Source organism: Harpia harpyja, chromosome 2 (genome assembly GCF_026419915.1).
Source record: "Harpia harpyja isolate bHarHar1 chromosome 2, bHarHar1 primary haplotype, whole genome shotgun sequence".
Classification (NCBI taxonomy): Eukaryota; Metazoa; Chordata; class Aves; order Accipitriformes; family Accipitridae; genus Harpia; species Harpia harpyja.
Genome location: NC_068941.1, coordinates 82,215,414 through 82,235,830, shown reverse-complemented (window position 1 = coordinate 82,235,830; position 20,417 = coordinate 82,215,414). Strand labels below are relative to the sequence as shown.

At 45.5% G+C, this 20,417-nt stretch overlaps 1 protein-coding gene across 4 annotated transcripts in view; it reads right to left on the bottom strand.

The window, feature by feature from the left end:
- Positions 1–17,332: 17,332 nt before the first annotated feature.
- FAM53A (family with sequence similarity 53 member A) overlaps positions 17,333–20,417 on the bottom strand; it is a 73,284-nt gene continuing 70,199 nt past the window's right edge. For all 4 annotated transcript variants that reach the window (XM_052780707.1, XM_052780708.1, XM_052780710.1 and 1 more), the window contains exon 5: positions 17,333–18,519. In XM_052780707.1, the coding sequence (XP_052636667.1) occupies positions 18,196–18,519 (324 nt within the window). In that variant the 3' untranslated portion in view covers positions 17,333–18,195. The remainder of the gene's footprint in view (positions 18,520–20,417) is intronic.

Below are 20,417 nucleotides of genomic sequence, written 5' to 3'. Positions count from 1 at the left end.
TGGGTTTAGATATTTTTTTTAATAGGAGCCAAACCTTGGTTTGCAAACACAAGAGCCACTCTGCCCTCAAAACAGGTAAATCTGCTCGTGGCGGCTTGGCTTATGAGCACAAGTGCAGACTTTGGAGCATGCGCAGGGATCTGGCGGCTCTGCAAGGAGATCCACATGTTAACCAAATCACTTGCCAGTGGTGTCTTCCCACCCTCCCCTCCAGGCCTGGCACAATGAAGTCCTTCAGGGAACACGGTCCCCGCTCGTTCAGCGCAGAGGATGCCAGCCCAGCCGGCCATCAAGATCCATATCCTCGCCCCACCAGCATGCGAGACGCAGGGCTCAAGTAACATTTTCCCCCTCGGGCTGGACTATGTCCCCCCATGGAGTAAGGGGCCACGGCACCACCTTCCAGCAAGGAACCCCTCTTGGGGCAGGTCTGCTGTCTGCTCTCCCTGTAACCCCAGACACTGGGCACAGCCAGGGGGGAAACTGCCACGACCGTCATCAGTGTCCTAGGAAGGACCTATCTGGGCTGCCCAACTGGGAGGTAAAAACCAAGAGCCTCTGGAGAGGAGAGAACCTGGCCACCAAACCTTATGTCTTTCATCCCTCTCTCTCAGGGTATGGGAGGATATCTAGGAGAAAGTGCAAAGCTGCTCCATCTCTACAGAGGCAGGTCAGGATTTGACCCACCAATGATGCTACAAAGGATGATGCACAGACAACTTGCACATGTACATCAGTGCTCTTGACAGGGACCTCAGGGTGATGAACACAGGGTTAAGTAGCTTGGGTGGGGAGAAAAAGGTAAAAAATAGCTTTTGCCCAAGGGAACAGAAATGGGCCATGGCACTGATCCCATCTCCCTGCTTAACAGCAAAGCTGCTGCTGCATAAGCCTGGAGAGTCGAGACCCTGTGGACTAGCCCCTGCCTCGCTCCCACAGCTTCAGCGACAACCGTCGCCCACGAGAGAAGGAAAGGCTTTTCCCCAGGTGAAGCTGAGGGACCCTTACCCTGCCCAGGACTCTTCTGTTCAAAATGACCAGCTAAAACATGCTCATTGCCATGCCCGGGAAAAGCCCTTCTGAGGGCCCTAAAGTAAAATGTGAACACGCAAACCATCCCCGTGGTACAACAAGGAGTGCGTGGGTGAGCAAGCACCGTTCAAAGGCACTCTGTCGACCATCAAGACAATGTTTTCCTCCTGACTGCCAGCCCTGCAAACGCAGGCTGTGGTCTGGACCCCCCCTCCGGGTCCAGCACTAGCACATGCTCTCAGTGCAGTGCCCCTTGGGCTGTAGATGTGGCTCACGGAGGCTGTAGACCTCCAGCACCCTGCTACGTCTGCTGGCACAGGGGCACCCCGGCTGTTGGGAAAGAAAGGAGACGGCTCAGCTTTCCGATTCCCAGATGAGTCTCCAAAGCAGGCAGTAAACAACCCACAGCAAACACAGCAAATGGAACGAGAGAGACAGTAAAGCAACAGAGCCATTTTCAGATGGCCGGAGTACTTCGCAAGCCAGGGGTGATATAAGTGGAGTTGGCCCCAGGTTTGCATGTAGGCAAGGCACAAATAGCCTTTGTTGGCCAAAACCCAGCATATCCTACAAGGCTAAGAGAAGAAATCGGAGGAGATCCTGCAGGGTGTAAAGTGCTGTGCGCCCAAAGCATCCTGCAAAGGTAGGAGCCCATCCTTGCTGGCACCACTGGTACACGAGGGTGCTACTCAAAATGGGACAGGGTTATAGTCGCACTGCATGAAAGACGTCCTTACCCTAATCTGCTTTTCAGGCTGTTTAATTCCTCATTTAATTTAACGTCTTCCCCAGCCCTGGGAGTCCAGGGGCTGTCACCTTGCAGGGGTCTTCCTGCCCACAGCCTCCCGATGACCAGATCCCTCTCTGGCCAGAGGAGCAGCCTCCAGAGCAGCTGCGTGCAGGGGACACCCTGGTCCCCTGCACGATCAGCGAGGTTCCCCTGGCACAGCCGGTCTCGTGCCACCCAGCCACGGGGACGTGAGACTCTCAGCTACAGAAGGGCAGTTGTTCTCCAAGGCAAAGCCCACACGTGTCCCCCCGAGGGCAGGTCAATGCCAAAGGACACTCTTGAGCTGGGGTGACACGTGCCACACGGGCAGTGGTCTCCAACCCTGCCAATGCACTACAGGTGGCCACAGCAACTGCAAGCTGTCCTGAAACTGGAGCCTTTACAACTAGTTAGATAACAGATATGGTCCATTAGTTTGGCAGGCCGACAGGCCCCCGTGCCAAAAAGCCCATCTCTACTCAAAAGGGACACTGTTAACAGTAACTCAAGAGGATGCAACAGAAGAAAATAAACAACAGTTGAGGCAGTTGATGTAATTGGCCAGCAGATGAAAATAAATTTATGCCAGCTTGTCAATACGGCTGCTGAGCACGATTCGGTGAGTAAATCATGTGGCACAGAGCACAGGGCAGGCAGGAATAAAATTAAGTACGAGACAAAGGCCAGGCTGCCTCTTGGAGAGTATCACCCCCCCAACCACCCAGCTTTTCCCATTTCTGCCCCTTTCACTCACATGTGTCCCCTGACGTCATTAATGTATGGGTTTCCCAGCCAGCTATAATGATTTTCAGGAGGGACATATGCCTGCGCCACTGCTAAAACAAATACCCAAACCCCCCAAAACCCAAGCAGAATTAAAAAAAGAAAATGTTCAGCAGAAAATCCCAACCATTTCAAGTGCTCTTTGAGCACCATACATGAATAACAAAGAGTGAGCCTGCCATTTATTCCTTTGCGGATCACTTTTAAGATCAGCTTTTGTTCTGTGCTTTTTAGAGCAGCTCGAGTCCAACGGACAAAAATTCCATTCCCAGGAGCACACAAGAAAGAACCAGGAGCCCTGGGCTGCACATTTCACCTTTACTTTTTTTATTCTATACTATAAATGTTCGGCATGGTCTTAACACACTAAGCCAGCGTCTTCCTTTATGCAGTGGGGCCAACAGATTGGAAACTGGGATTCTGCAAGAAGGAAAGGAGGACAGAGGCTATAGATGATGTGAATCACCTAGAGAAAAAGAGACCTCAGCCAGGGTGGATGGGACCCTACCAAACATGAACACAACCTCTGCTTTGCAGATGCCCCTTCTGAATCTTACAGGCAGCAGAGAAAGTATCTCCCCTTTCACATCCTGACCTGGATACGTTTAAGGCAATTTAGACGTCTGCTCGTGTCCTGGTTTTGCTGCAAACCACTTGCTCTTGTCAGGTCTCTCTGTGAAACACCGGCCTACCTTTTTTGCAGGGAAGATCCAGTTCTTGCTCACACAAAGGTGGTTTCAAAGGCAGCAGAGCCCCAATGCTCATGTTCTCTCCCACCTTCACAGAGACATCCTGGCTTGTTGCCAGCTCAAGCCCATTCTTTGCAGAGAGCTGGGGGTCTCCTTCCTAGAGAAAGCACTAAACAAGCTCCTAGAAAGAGCTGGTTTTCTTGCCTTTTTCCTCAAGCTGATGGGCTGGTTGTTTCCCCCCTCAAATCCGGATTTATTCACCCTATCTTTTTCAAAACAGTCAACTAAATCACAGTGCAAAGCAATGAGGTCACTATAAACTCTGCAGAAGATGTTATTGCTGCTATCCTACGATTCCCTCAGCCTTTACTTTGACTGCCTTGTTTTCCTGAGCCATATGGGAAGATACTGCCTCTCGGCAAAATATAGACATGAGAAGTCTCAAGGGCTATGCCTCAGATAACAAAGACACTAGCATTCCCTTGACAAGTATAACTCTAAGAACTAGAATTTTTCCTTTTTTAAATTATGGAAGAAATATTTGGGCCAGATTTTCAAAGATTAGTTCAAATCCCATTTAGGCACAGCAGATAAATGGCCTGGTTTTTCCCCAGAACTTAGAGGCTCTTTGAAAAATCAGGTCATAAAAGTGACAGCGGGAGCTGCTGAAGGCAGAGACCTTCTACCAAACCTTGCCCCAAACAGCTTCCCATGCCAAGAGTCACTCCTCTTTACAGCCTCCCACAGAGCTTGGGAAGTAACGTCATACTGGTAGCATCAGACAGCTGGAGGAGGTGGGGACCACTGAAATTAGTGTCATTAGATATAGCTGGCATATTTAAGCACATAGATTTTCATGCTGTGATAGGATGCACAGATTCACTGAAACTGAGGCAGGAGGATCCACAGCAGGCGTCTAGCCTGGCCTTGTATGTCCAGTACAGTAAACCGTTTCCTTCTTTGAATATGACAAATGCATCCATAGTGTGACCACAAAGTCTCCTAGACATAAGGCATTTTAGGCTAAGGTTAACTAATTAATAATGAATTGTGTTTAATGCACATTTGAAACCACAGCGTTCCTGTAGAAAAGCTGTTTATGGGCACGTGTGGTTGTGCGCAGACACATGGAGGCAGTCGCTGCTGCGTCGTCTGACGGTGAGGAGACTCTAACGCGTATCTTTGTACCTGCAAAGCCACTCATCCAAAGTCCTCCAACTGCCTTGCAAATATGAACTGACGATTCACATCCTGGGAACGTAAGTAAATATCAACTCCTGTGTTTTACAGACGGGTCAACTGTTGCATAATCTCATTCAATGCCATTCAGAAACTAAAACCAAAAGGTCATTTTCTGGTTTAAGGACTATATCCCTTTCTCTGCGTTGTGTAACATTACTTCACGTTATGTAACCATTTTTTCCTGGTATTTTACATGTGTGTCTATCCTAAATTCTGCTGGCTTCCATGGTTGTCTGTTCTGAAACCACAGATAAGTGTTCTGCTTACTTATTGGAGATCTCCCTTATCTGCAGGCTTTCATCACATGTTGGAGTCCCCAACGGCTCCTAACCCTACAGAGCACCACCAAACCCCATGCACAGGTACCGGAGGGGACTGTTTGGACCCAAACCTTGAGCAGATATCACTGGGGCAAGCTGTGAACCAGATACTCAGATGTCTAATGACTGTCCAAACACATCTGAAACCCAGAAATCCTGCATCAAGCCTGGGTGGAAGGGACGTCTGCCCAAGTTAACAACTGGCAAATCTAAGCCATCACCTGAGGTTCATTTTCAGCGTTTGGCACACCACTTCCCCCTTTATTTGGAAAAATACCATTGACCAGAGGATTTTTAACTCCTCAGAACTCCCCAGGGTGGTGGGTGTGTTAAACCACATCTTGTAAAGAGGGAGAGAAAAGGTGTGATCTCAGGACAGACTGTTACTGGAGAGTGACACAACTGTGGGGCTGCATATCTCAGCTCTGGGGCAATTTCTGCTTCTATCGTTGGGACCTTTTGCTGCTGCTTCGTTATTAAAGCATGCAATGCCAGCCAGCTTTAGAATAACCTTGTCTGCAGCAGGTGTAGCTCCAGATTTCATATCTCCGAGTTCATCTTTTGTTTGTTTTTCTCTCGTTGGCCAAACCTCTGGTGCTGTTCAGGGTGGCAACACCAAGTTACAAAGGCTGAGTAGATAAGGAGCAGGAAATCAGTTTCTCTAATGGATACAAATTCAGCATCAAGATATCAGGGTCAAGCAGAAAATGAGGTTTCTTTTCCCTCCTCCATTTTTTTTTGGGGGGGGGGAACAGGGTGAAGCAAGAGTGCTATTCTTGTCACAACTGCAACGTAGCTGGTGACAAGTGACGCTAGAGGTTGTTACTTGACTCTCCTCCCCCCGCTGCGCCAGTGTCCCATGGAGGATGTCCCGGGGAAAAGAACTACCTTTGACAAGACTGTGACAAAATATGCAGCCCAGGAAGATCACCACGGGAGAGTCAGAAGCCAGTTTTGGCAGCAGCCCAAGGAGAGACATGGTCTGCCATAATCCAACCATCCACCTCCTGCCTTGTCTTGTTCCTCTTGGACCTGGGACAGGGCAGGCCTCACATTGCCTCTGCCCCCACATTGCACAAGGTATCCTTTCAAATAACTAGGCAAGATACCATGCAGTCTTTACAAACACATCTTCTCAGTATTCATTGTGGAAGTACCACGTTCATCCCACCATAGCGGTGGAACACGCATTTTAACCAATATCTACCAATCCAATAGCTATGCTTGTGCTTTAGGCTAAAGTATCATCTTCCGGGCAAGTTACCTTGAGCTTCAAACTGATTCCTCTTCCATGAGGACAACGCGATGTGTCTGTCCCAGATCTTCCTCCTAACCCAGTGATGTTGGAGGACTTGACCTAGGAACGATCACAGTTCAGCACGGGTTAGAAAGATGGAGAGTTAATACCACTTACCAAAGGTGCCCTCCCTGCCCAGCAGCAGTTGAAGTTATACAGCACCTTCCAGGTTCCCCAAAGGATCATTTTGCTCTTAGACAGGCTCTTAAACTTTTTTTCTTTCTCTTTTTGCAGCACAGAAGGAGAAACACTAGCCGTGCTGATTGAAAACTTTGTTTCATGGAGTAAAAGCTGGCAATACTGAGGAGAAACATAAGCTCGAGAAGGAAATGTGCTCAAACGAGCACCCTATTGTGAGATAAGTTTTTCTTTTAGCAATGAATCAACATAATAATCCATCTGTAACACTAGATGTGTCTGCCTGTACTACAGCAAAGGGCCATCTGCCCATCTGCATATATGTTCAAAACGCTGCTGGGACAACCAAGATGGTCTCTTAATGAAAGGCACTCCGCAATTAGTACTTAAGTGAAATTGTGCCCGGGTAGTTCTGAACCCTCATTTGTCCTTCCCACTCCAATGGAACAAGTGTCTGTAACTTTTTCTTTGTTTTTATTCCAGCAATTTCTTTTTAAAGCCGGTGGGGAGGGGAGAACATGTTCTGATTCCTGCAACAGCAGGAGCCGAGTCAAGTTGTAATCAACATATGTCCGGTGTAAGCTGTGCGGCCACGAATTAGAGGGGCAAACTGCTCATCGTTTCCAAAATACCCACCTGCTCGGGGGCCAGGCTGCAGCAAAGCCATCCACTACGTGGCTCCATCTGTCTGATAAACAGGCTGCAGATTTACTGAAAGCTGAATCATTTTGCCCCTATTTACTTCCTTTCTTCCCCTCTCTTCTCCCCCCTCTTCTAATTGGAGCTCGCTTGAAAGGTGCAGACACCCACAAAAACAATGCAGCACAATGAGGTCAGCGCTGACGTTCGTTAAACTGCTTCAACCGAAATCCGTGCCCGGCTGAGGCTGAGCAGGCATAAAAGAGACAGACCTTGTCAGCCTCCAGCCGGAGCGGGAAAATTAAAAAAAAAATCAACCAGGCTACAAAACGGTGCAGAAAATCCATTTGGGGTGTATTGTGTTACGGTTATAGAAAGTAGATGCAACCAAGATGCAAAGGGTGCTTTGGCACATGGGTCCTGCTGGGAAAACTGGGCGACAGAACATGCCTGATGTTAAAAGCCCCGAGCACCAGCTTTCCAGCACCACGCAGGAGAGGGTCAACACAGGAGAGAGACCGGAGCATCCTTGTGTCCACCCCTCAGCTCTGTTGCAGGCTCTTTCATCAGTTTTAAGGTATAGTCCCAACGATTAGGTCAAGCACAGGACTTGAGCACAGACCCCAGAGTGTACAAGAAAGTAGTGGAAATTGTGTGTATTGGTATTGTAGTGTCTAAGCAGGTGTAATCAGGAAAGCACAGCTTCTTGGAGGAAGTCTTCCCTTGCCATCCACAGCCTAGAATCATCATGGCAGTCCCGTTGTTGGTAAAATAAGGGTATTTCTATCCTGCTGCAAAGAACGATGGCCAGGAGGCTGAATTGCTCCCAGCCTGGAAAGCACAGGCTGCTGCATGGAGTATCTAGTCCAGGACCTATTACGGTCATGAATTTCCTTCATCTAATCGCTTAACCTCATTAAGGAAATGCTGAATTTCTCCACTAATCAGACCTTCCATTTCACTTACAAGGAAGAGGAAAAAAAGAAAGAGAACTAATTGTGATTCTAAATATATTTTACTAAAAACATTCAACAACTTCTACCAGACAGTAAAGACATCCTAGGAAGGCACATTATTTTCCCAGTAGCCTGGACTATATCCATAGGAATCAGTTACATTTTTAGATGGACTACTTGCAAAAGGCATTAAAATTAGACAGTAAAAGCTGTTTGCAAGAATTAACATGAATAGAAGCACCGATTTTCTGGTGACAGAGTGAGATATGGAGAATGAGTCAGGTTTCAAACACCTCACAAGTCAAAAGGTGTCTTTCTGGGGAAAACACCTCCTCCCCGTAGATGATGATGAGTTTTTTCTTCATGCTTTGCTGCTGCCTCATTGGTTTGCTCCCCAGCACGGCATAGAGAGGATCTGAAAGACACATCAAGTTACTCAAGCATTTAGGATGGAAAGACTATCGGAGAATAATGTTCGCCGCATGCCTAAAAGTGTTGCTACAAGCAGTTGATACTGCTGCCAAGTGCAGTAAATTCCTCCGTGGGTTGCACTGCTCAGACCTGGTCTTAAAGGGTAGTTCTCTTCCATTCATTTTATCCATGATCTGCTGTTTTCCTCCGGCTTTGGATACCCATCAACCAACCTGCCCATCCAAGACAACCTTGGTCCCCAACAAACATCTCACCATGACAAGCAGCTCCCCCCCAGCCCCCCATGAACCCCCACTGCCTGTTGGTCCCTCCTGACTGCCCCCCCTCTGAACAATGCAGTTAAACATTCAACAGCCCAACAATTTACATGATTAATTGCAGTTCAAAGTTTGCAGGAGTACATTTCAACACTGCCTGAGGTCCCAGCCCCTGAAACGGTGCTCAGCCTTCAGCCAGATGAATTGCCAATCATATTTTTCCAGCCCCGCTCCCACCTCTGCCCAAAAGAAGGATGCAGGGAATCCATGTGACAAGTGCCCCAGCTGCACGGAGGGCAGAGCATCCCTGCATGCTGCCTTTGGGCCACCCACAGCACAGCACATTGGGGGTTTGATGGCAGCAGAGACACATGGTGTGTTTTCCAGGAACAGCTTTTACTGGAGCCGTGTGTTTCACAACCACGCAGGTGCAATGGCAAGGTGAGATGAGCCAGCGCAGCACATCCACCCACAGTATGCAGCTCTGGGGGCTTTTGCCATTAGGTTCTAAGGAGAGAGCTCCAGGGCACCGATGCGTGTTTGGCAAAGGATAAGAAACTCAACTGACATCTCCGCAACAACTGATGGGGAGCCAGGAAGCCCACAGCAGGGCCAGAGCCCAGCAGACAGGGTCAAAGGGAGACCAGCACCATCGCTGGGTTATAGGTGCTGCTCGTACAGATATCTGTGCCAGCACACAGCGACACATCGCTCTTGTGCGGTCTCCTACCGCAGCACCCCATGCTCCTCCCTGCCCCCTCGTTTTATAGGGGTCAATCCTGCTGCCCTCCTGCCTCTGAGCCCTGCGTAGCTGAGAAAGCTCTGGGAACAGGTAGGGAGGAGGGAAGGGGCACATGCTCTTTGTAAAAGATCAGTCCCTGCCCCAGGGATGCTGGGGGATGCCAGACCGCAGCTCTGCCATAGCCCTCCCCACCATGGGCACCGTGGAGCCAGGACAGACGCACAGACTGATGTCCCATCCCATCCCCACAGAGGTGCCTGATGCCTGGGGCTGCACCACTCCCTGGCTGTGGGCACCCAGCCCTTGGTCCCCTACACACATCTCCAAACCTGAGACCCCATTTCACAACCCAGCAGTGGAATGCAGCTGTCCCATGCTGGAAACCCCTATATGCCCCGTAGGAGCTGGGCTGAAGCCAATTGGCATCGGCTGCGTTGCGACCCACCTAGTTCTCTCCCAAATGAGGTGAAAACCTGGAGCTTTCCACCCCGTTGCAGAACAAATCTGACCCCAGGGCAATAAGGACAGGCAGGTACACCACCCCACGAACCCCAGCACGTTGTCAGAGGGATTAAAATGGGGGCAACAACACGGGACCAGCCAGCCCGCTGTGGCAGAGCCTGGATGCTTGTTGAAACATCACAATTTTTTATACCTCCGTACCCGGTTTCAGACAAAGCCTTCCTCATTGCACTAAAAAGATGAGGAAGGAGGAGCAGGGCTGTGGGCAGAGGGAGTTACTCAGACTCCTTTACAAAGGCCATTTGCACTGACCTTGGGGATCCAGCATCTCCCCCCCTCCTTTCGTACACGCCTCATCGTGGGGCCAAAAGTAGAGTTTTGGCTGGCAAACGGCGAGCCCCAACCCGAAGCATCACGGGTACATGCAACGGCCCGGCTAACGAGCAAGCCCATGTTACAAAGCCCAGCTTACCGCTTCGGCCGGTGGCCCAGCTGCCTTCCCGGGCCCCCCCCCCTCCATTTGCATAACTCTCCATGGGGGGAGCAGGGCAGCCCCGCAGCTGAACAGCTGGCCATTCGCAAAGTGGATTATATCACCCTTTTGTCCCCACGTCTGGCTCGCTCCGCTTGCATATTAAGCTTTTCCCCCCACCTGGGCATCTCCTGTGCTGGGGAGCCACAGCGGCACTCGAGGTGCTCCCGGCTCAGCCCCGCTCCAGCAATTCAGTTTGTTCAGGTATACGAGCACCGGGGTGAAGAAAATGAAAAGAGATCAATCGAGGCAGAGCCCTTAGTGTGAGGGAAGTTGAAAGGAGGGTGTGGAAATGAGGTTGGATGTTACCATTTGCAAGCGGATTTAGGAAGAGGTGTAACTCTGAATACTGGAGTGTGTGAAAAAGCAGCATTAGACAAATTAACTAGAACGACAAACCCCCATACATTTAGGAGTCGCTCTTTTCCTGACAGCCTCTAGTGTCACTGCTACTATTATGAACAGCTTTACTATGCAAGATACACACGCCTTCAGGAGTTCAAGGTCTAGATAGCTTTGTGTACGCACAAACAAGACTTACAGCCCCAGTCCCTTCCTGCTTACAGGCTAAAATCACATTCTTTTCCTGAAAAGCAATAGTTTTAGGAATATTTTCTTGGCTAGAATTCAAAGTGACTGGTGCCTAAAGACTACCCCAGCCATTCCCACTAGCCCAGACTAATATAGACTGATAGAAATGCCTTCTTTTAGAAGGAATATTTGTTTCAGATGAAAAAAAATACAGGGTAGGACAACTTGCATTTGCTACAGTTCTGACATTGACACGCAAGTCTTTTGGTTTAAATGATGATCTCCCATACTGGATTTTTTTCTATTCAAATTTCTCTATTTCTATTGATTTCCATGGTTCTTTCCCCTCTCTGTTTCTGTCACCATTTTCTCATTTGCGCTAGATAGACTCCAATATAATGGCATTTGAAAGCAGAACATTCACATTAGACAGACAAGTCAGACACACTCCAAGATCAGGTCACCCAACATTTTCCATTACGAGATCCTGATTTTAGACTTGTTTCCAATGACTTAAAGGTGTTCAGGCTGAAGTTCTTCCATGTCAGGTATTTGCTTTGGGTTGATTCCTTAAATTTGTTAATAAATTAAATTGATTCAACTCTCTTCACACTAGGCTTTGCTCAATTAAAAAAAAAAACAAAAAAAACAAACCCCCACACCAATTATCTAGCTAAGAAGCCTTAGCATCTATAGGGACTTTGTCAGAGTTACTGTGATTGTCACAAAGCTGGTGTCACAAATCAGCATTTGTGATTCCTGTAAAATTTCATCCAATTTTGACCTTGCTTTAAGGGCTGGAAAAACACACCAGTTTGCAAACTCTTTGTTGAGATTTGAGACTTAAGCATCTCAACTCTCTAAACATTTCATACGCACCGAGCATGCGCCTGCTGTCCCAGCTCCCTGCTGCTGCCCGGATAAGCCCACGCACCACTCAAACCCTAACAACAAACCAGCTCTGGACGTGATTTTCCAAACCGATAGGATGATGGATGTAACTGAGTAGCATGGGGAACAGAACAGCTTGATGGGGATGGGGAGGCATTAGGGATGCTAGTGATTCAGAGGGGTAAAACAGAACTAGATCATCTTGTAATAGCCAGACTTCAAAAAATCCGGAGTAAAACCCATGCTCCCTAGGCACAGACATTGCTTTCTTGGCAAGTAAAAAGCTGTGAAGACATCTGCAAAACATATACCTTACTTCCTCTCTGGTGGATCCATGTTATCAGACAATAAACAAAAGTAGTAGGCTGTTAGCTCGCATAGTGAATGACTTTGCTGTGGGTCGTAAGACCATGACAATGCTGATGACCGAATCTGGAGAATTAGTATATTTTCATATCTTTTTTCAGTGGAGTAGTTGTATCACATAATGTTTTTAAAACTGTGTGTTAGAGCAAGATGAAAATTGCTAAGTCCCTCAGAATTAGCAAATAGCAGATGCAAGGCCGCCTACAGACTCGTAATTTGCTCTCATGCACCTTTCTGCATCATGCAAGATTCTCCATTCATGTAACGACCTGCTCTGTCTTCCACAGGAACGCGTCTCGTTCAGTGCATGGAAAGAGCTGTTGGGAGGATGAAGCAGAGTCACGCAGCAAAATCAGGCCGTCGTATGCTGGACCGAAGCCTCATTAGCTGCAAAAAAGCAAAAGCTGCAGACGGTACAGGGCCATCCTCTGTCACTCTTTTCCAAGATCTCCCTCTTCTTCTGCCTGAGAATTAGATGAGAATGGATTTTGAGGAATATCTGCTTCTCTGAGATGTGAGCAGCCCTCTGTTTTGATGAGCAATCCCATTACTACCACACATCTCACAAGTAAGGGCTACAGCACCGACCTTTCCCTCGCTGTAGCTACCTAGCCATGAGCCGCAGCTCTGACTCTTCCAGAAACCCATTCCGACAGTGTCTCAAACCCCCAGCTTACAGTAGAGTAGCTGTAAGATGAAGCAAGGAAGAGCAAAGAATAAAAAAAGAGAAGGCAGCTGGGGCAGCTGAACATCACCCCAGTGCATAGCCGAGTGCTCTGGGAATATGTTCTCACTCCACGCTGCTGCAGAGAGGAGTTCAGCCAAGTCTGTTTTGGAAAGTGGGACATAAGTTTTGAGCACTCACAGAACAGCCCTTGCTTTAAATTCACATCATCACTCACATCAGACGAGCTTACCTGAATCAGGACACCACAGCTCTTTGACCGAACTGAGACATCACAAAACATTTAGTCTTATAGTTTGCCTTTTAAAGAGTTTAAGAAGTGAAATGCTGCTCTAAGGAAGTTTTAAACTTGTCTCCATAGAGTTCATGCAATATTTCCCTGGCCCAAATCACTCGCAGCATAGATCTCGAAGTCACTTTACAATAGCAAAACCCCATAAAAGCACTACTGCCGGATGGGCCCAAGAAGCTGCAGATAGTGAAAGCACCCTCATTTTCCCCTAGTAAATACCAGTTTTCGGCATACCAATGACTTGTGCTGACCAGATGGTGGTAGGAGCAGTAACTTGGATGATGTTAATTACACACAAACTCCAAAACAACTGCTGTCAAAACTGACTTTGAAAACAGAACGGGCTGCTAAGCATATGGCAGCAATGCTCCTCTAAAACTGTATTTTGTGTGTGTTAAACAACTAACAAGCTCCACCAAGGGGTCCAATGATAAGCAGCCACACAGCAGGGTCCCAGATCCCGACTGTTTGATGCTCGTCCCTTTATAATGCTGAGGAAAAGGAACGGAGACGTGGTGGAAGTGGCAGCCCACAGGTCCTGGAGCAGGTCCTTTGCAGAGTGAGCACATGAAACCCAGCAGCTCACCTCTTTTAAGGACAAGGCCTTGAGGGAAACATCCCAGGTGATCTGCTGAGCAGCACTGGATGATTTCTAATGAGATGAGCCCTGCTGCGAAAGCCCACTGTGCAAGCACACAGATCTATACTCCAGTACTTTTAAAAATGAACACCATATAGTTTGCAAAATAAACACAGTGAACAGATTGAGAAAAATTATTCTGGCATCTGGCAATGGACCACCAAGGACTTTCCAACAAACCCATGTGTTTTCAGAGGTTTTGCAGAGGCTAGCTTTATACCAACAGATAATCAGCATCTTTACCAGCAGTTTGAAAGTAAATATAAATTCATTAGGCACCACCCCACCAGAATGGACTTGGATACAGACAAATACGTATTTATGTTTTTCAGAAAGATGATTTAGTACAAGCTTACAACATAGGGGCCTATATTCTAGCAAATGTCAACTCTGAATAGCATCTATAGATTACAGTTGAACCATGCACTGTGAGCTCCTACCTCTGCTCCAAAGTGCTTTCCTTGCACGTCATCCTCAACTTCTCTTCCTCCAGCAGTTATTTACCTTTTAACTTTTAGGCTTGCTTGGAGATGCAAGTCACACAAATTCAAAGGAAAATGGGATGGGAAAGGACTGTGGGAAGTCAACCAGCCTTTCCCTCCTGCCCCAAAGCAAGCTGAAATGCAGCTATTGCTCCTGACAGATGCTTGCTCTTGACAGACCTCTATTTGTGGAATAGCTACTACCATCTCCCTGCACATCTGTTCAGTGATTCCCTATCCTTATTTTTTTATATTTGGCCTTAGAAGAAACTATCACTCAGCTGCAATTTAAGCCCAGTCTACCATATGATTTCAAGCTCAGGTCTTTCAGTGCATCCTCACAAGCGCATTTTCCCACGGTTTCAAGGTATCAGTCGTGCCACTCTCCACCACACTGTCTAGTCTTAAGTGCAGCATCTCAAGTTGCATACTTACAGGTGCTCCTGTGAAGCACAGGATTATCTTGAGTTTCACCAAATATAGTCATTTGTGAACCTTAGCCTGAAGCTTGCTTTTCTACCACCAGCAGGACAAACTGTCAGATCCCTTATCTGAAATAACGCTAACTAGGTGGCGTGGCTCTGAATTTGGACAGTTGTTTAACACCATCTAAATTTAGTACCTCTCTGAAAAGGATCTTGTCTTTCCCCACCATCTCCTCCCTGTTGCACTTGTTTCTGCAAGCTGCCAAGACTATTTTGAATTCTAATGCTATCTTATCTTTCACATCTGTCCAGCTTCCTGTTGACTGCAAATTTAACATACATACTACTTTGTTATCCAGGTTGCTAATAAAAATGAAAGAGAAGTGACCTACAGCAACTCCCACAACCCCATGCAATAGTCTTCCGTTCTGACACTGGGTGCAAGACAGAAGGAAACCACTCCCAGAGCAGAGCTGCTTACAGCCTAGCTCAGCCCACTGCCAAATACAATTCAATCTCTGAAACCATGCTTTCCCTTTTTGCAAACCACCTTCTTTATTTGCCCAAAAGCCACTACAGATTTTATCCTATAATCAAGTGCAACAAATGCTCCAAATTAATAATCTGTGATTTTCTTTTGGAGCAGGACTTCACAGTCCTTCACAGGACTTCACTTTTAACCAGTAATTCCTTTTACTTTTGGTTCTCAGGAGGGATTACATTAGCATCTGTAGACAAAGTGCAGAGACTCCTTTCAGCAGACTTCTTCATTTGCCAGTGTTACTGCACAGCTCTCCAACTACTTGTTTTCCTGTCATCCACTAATAAGAGCCTGAACTAGATAATCACTACTTCCTACTTTCATGAAACTTGTTCTTCGGTATCTGAACCCACTCCTTTCTGTTTGTTTCCACAGAAGGGCTATTTAGAGTTTTAACAGCTGGCTTACCAGGAGACTGAGTCCTGTATTACCATAAGCAAATGTATCTGTACCTTCACTTGGGAAACCCCTTCCTGCCCTAAGCACGGGGGTAGGAATGCAGCTTTGTGTTGACTGAAAACAGCGCACCTACAGAAGGGAATTGGAGAACGCTGCTTTTGAGGCTAAAGTCAATTCATCAAGATCACAGCCAGACCGTATTTCAGAGCTAGAATAAATACTACCTGGTCTTCTACTCTTGCCTTTGCTCTATCACAGTCTTATTAATAGCTTCAGTTCTTGTTTTGGTTTTTGTTTTTTTTTTTTTTCTCTTGACAAAGCATATCTTATCTCCTTTTATTCATGCCTTCTGAGGTATTTTCTTCTTTTATTTCTTCCAGGAGCTTGTCTTCCTTGGGGGAGGAAGAGACAAATGGATTGCCACCTTAGCTTTCCATGCCATTACACTTTTAACTAGAGTGCTTTCAAATAGGTAAATTAACATTTAAGTGATCCCAGTTGTACTATTGGCCTTTGCTACAATCCTGCATTAAAGCTGATTCAATTTTACTTACCTCTATTGATCAATTAAGAAGAATACACAAAGAGAAGTGTAGTTCTGCAACTAGTAATTGCAGTCCAGGAGGGAGCTGGGTTGTTCCATTACCCACAATGACTGATCACCACGCTACAGCGCATTTCCCATCTACCCACGAGGGGAACTGGCTGTACCTCACTTGCTACTTCTTGAAATAGCTATTTCTTGAAGAAGTAGCAAGAATAGTGATCCTCTGTTGCATAAGATTATTTCAAAAAGCTCTGTGCATGTGTATGCCACCATCTGCATGCTCTGTGCTACACCAGAGCAAATATCTGTGGGGTGAGACGCCCACTCTAACAGGAGCTTCTGAAGGAACAAAAGTCCTTGCTCCAACAGCAACTCCTTTATTTACTCATCTAGAAAAAGGAGAATGATTTTTGTCAACAGTGAGCAGCTTCACTTTCTCCCACACAATATATATTAGCATATCAAGAAGGCGACAAGTCTTTGCAGTGTTCTTGCACCTTACTACACACATATACCAGTATCAGTATGACAGATCATTGCCACTTGTAGTTGTATATGGAGTAGGAGTCATAAAAGCAAGAGAAGAGTCTAGAGCTTCTTACTGGCTACCCAAACTTTTAAAATTTTGTATAGATACTGAGTTATGTAAGCTGGTTCAGTAATTAAAGGCCAATTCTCTTTATGATCAAAGGCTGACCCTAACTACAAGGCTGGAGCCTGTGTCATACTTTGCCACAGACTTTGTCATATGCCTCAAGATATTTATTTCTTATTTTAATCACATTCCATTAGCTGACTTAAAATATGTTGCTGTATTTTGGTTTTATGGCACAAGTTATAGTAGCAGTTGGCTCACTGGAACACACTAACACGATACACTGAAATGCCATAATCTAAGCTTCCCCATTTCTATCCAATTAAAAACCATTTTGAGATTGATTTCCCCCTTGTTCAGGAAAATCCTCATTGTAGCTGAACTAACAAAATAAGTATGTGTTGCAATAGTCTGCAATGAATACAGTATTACATTTGAGATGATTGCAGTGTATGTAATCACTGAGACACACTTTGGGATGGAGCATGAGTTATTCCCCAGCTCCCCAGACTAACTTGATGTCACTTTCTTTTCAGATGACCAGAAATCTGCCCTCCCCTCCACCCAGTTCTGCACATAAGTACCATATTACAGAATCTGCCACAGACTACACATTTTCCACTAGTAAAATTCATAAGCAGACACAAGTGCAAAGCAAAATGTCATTTTATTTAATTCAAGGACTATTTTCCTTCTAGTATTGCTGAAGGGATCACCTCCTGGGGAATTGATCATTACAAAGTCCCTGTCTAAAAGTTCAAGTGCTCTTGTTGTACATTCTTTTGAACCACAGAAAACATAATGACCAAGTAGGTGGGCAGCTACTTGCAGTTTTATCCCACCTAAATTAGCATTGCTTCAGGCTAGAAAACAATTCAAGTAGTAAAATAATGGAAAATGTTAACCTTTAAGGTCACTACCATATTTTGATCAAAAAGTCCTGAATGTATGAAAAGAACATTTGTACATGTTATGAAGTTTCTTTTAACCAGACACTGTCAAAGATGGCAGTTAAGTATTTTGGACCAGTTGTCAACCAGATATTTAAGAGTTCTATCTGAAGGTTTATTACCAATTTAATTATGCAATTCACTTTTCACATTAAGCTCTTTAACAAAAGCAACATATACCCGCACCAGAATCACTGTAGACAGATTTAGTTTTATAGAATGCCCTTCTGAAAATTCATTTCAAAATAGAGATGCTTTTTCTCCAGAACTGTAAAAGCCATAAAAATGCAAAATATCTGTTAGGAAATTTTTAATCAAAATTATTCCTTAATGTTCAAAATAACATTTAACCTCCTACTTTTTTTGTTGTCATCCACATATTGATCAATAGACTAAACAGGTAACAATGGTTCACGTTTTTCCCCCACCTGAAACATTTCTTCTAACACAGGCCCAAGATAGGCAATACAGAGATTCAGGGACATGGATTATGCATGGCAAAGGTAATCCTCTATCATTTTAGTTTAGAACAACTCTGATTCTAGCACATAACTTGGAGTCTCAGTTGTTTTCAATCTGCTCTAGGTCCAAGTCCCCACAGTCTAGAGGAAAGATGCCTTCTTCAGTGCTCTCACAATCACTTGTGTCCTCATCGCTTTCACACACTGCAGCTGCTTTCTTATAATCCCTTGTTTTGAAGCTACCTTGGCATGACCCGTGATGCCTTACTTCATCCAGCTGTTCTTTCATCGGACTGGAACCAGGGGTGATGATGTTCATAAGATCATTTGAGTCACATGGGGATGACACAATTGTCTTCATTTGTGTGTCATCATCATCATCTTCATAGTCAAGGGAGCAAAGACTTTTGGAATTTTTTAAAGTCTGCAATTAAAAAAAAAATACACATATATATTAACCATGACCGTACAGGAGGAACAGAATAAATTCCTTAAATTCTTGAATGGATTGAGAGTATGTACTCAAAAGCAGAGTGCCACATGTTTAAAGTAATCCTGGAAACCACGAGGGGCATGAAGAAAAAGGAGCAAGTATATTTATTTATTATACAATCTGGTTTTGCACAGATATTTTGCCTATGTAGATTCCCATTTGTCAGAAAAACTACCAGTCTCTCTTTTTATGCAGAAAGATCCAAAACCCTAGCTTTAGTCAACTAAATGAGGAACTACAGACACTTGGGTTGATCCATTAGCTTTCTGGCAAGTACAGAGCATAGCATTTGGTAACATCAGCATTTAGGTCAAACAGCTGCACTGCAGCCTAGTCAACAATTAATTTCTCAAAGTTCCCAAGCGTTGAGACAATGAGCCCTTAAGCGTCACCTCAGCAAGAGTCTGCAAGGCAACTGGCACATTTGGGTAACCTCAAAACAGGAGAAAACCAACCTTCTACTGGAAGCATCTTGCTCCAGAGTCAGCTTAGTTTGTCTTACATTTGGGTACCATTTGAAACAACAGCTCAGGAATTTGAGCAATTCTGTTCAAATGAAAAGTATATTAAAAACAGAGGGACACTCACCTTTTAGGCAAAGGAAAAAGAAAATAAAACCTCAGTAAATGTGCTACCTCTGTCCCTCAGATAAAGGAATAAAATGCCTAAGCTCCTCATGTACCTGTAAGGGACCCTTGATTAGAATCCAGAAGCAGCACTTAAGAAAAACCAGAACTATACAGGCAGCAGAACTTAGATTTTACTAAGTGAGAAACTTCTAAATTCTGCCTCATACAAGCACACAGTGAGAAGAGGGTGAAATAGTCAGGGCTCCTCTCAGAGAATAAAGTTGTGCTAGCTTTCAATATCTTACTGGTTAAGTGACTCCAGTCTCTCATACACACAGCAATCGTTTTATTACAAGTAGATCCACAGGGAACAAGACCAAACTTTCACACCCATTTTCAGCTTCCTCCCCCAGTCTGTCATTTCTTAACTATTTTATATTTGCTGGTACATTCAGATGAAATAGGAACATTGCAACATTCTCAGTATGCTATATTCCAGATGCTCTTCCAGAGCACTGGGTAATCGACTTCACCAATGCACATCAGCAGCCACATGAGCAGCTTACCAATATCTTTGGGTGGTTTTTAAGCAAAACTTCACAAATTCAGAGAAATCTGAATTAGTCAGCTTTGCCTGTATACAACTGGATGAAGGCGAGTGAGGAAACCTCACTGAGGTGATTTGCCCTGACCCCTTAGGGTCAATGTTGCATATGGAACATCTTGCAGACAAGCTCACTGCCACTCTGCAAGTTCAAACAGTTCCTTGGACATCCCTACATCACATCCACACAGAAAGTTTGTTTGAAGGAAAGCTCGGGTAAAGGTAAAAAGCAGAACACTTGAGTTCTGGAGTTCAATCGCAGCACAACTAGGCTGAGGAGTGAACAGCAGTACGGGTATGGGATGGTGGTTCACCATCATTGGTATCTCTCCACAGGTTAAGATGCTGCAGCAGTATTCCCCAAGCCTGCACGACATGCAAACACTTCAGTGCGACACTCTTCACTACCGATCAGAGGTTTGTTATGCCTGTATTGCACACAGCTCTTCTCTCGCTCGAACAACTTTCATATCTTATAATATACATTAGATGATTAGTTAACAAGTCATAGGTTTCAGGCCAGAAGGATCTATAAGGGATAATCTAGTTTGCTTGGATAGACACAAACAAGACTTCATTTACGAGTTGATTTATGCAACTCCAAGACCTGCATCCAAAGATCAACTTTCGGCGGGGGGAGAAGACTTGACTATAGC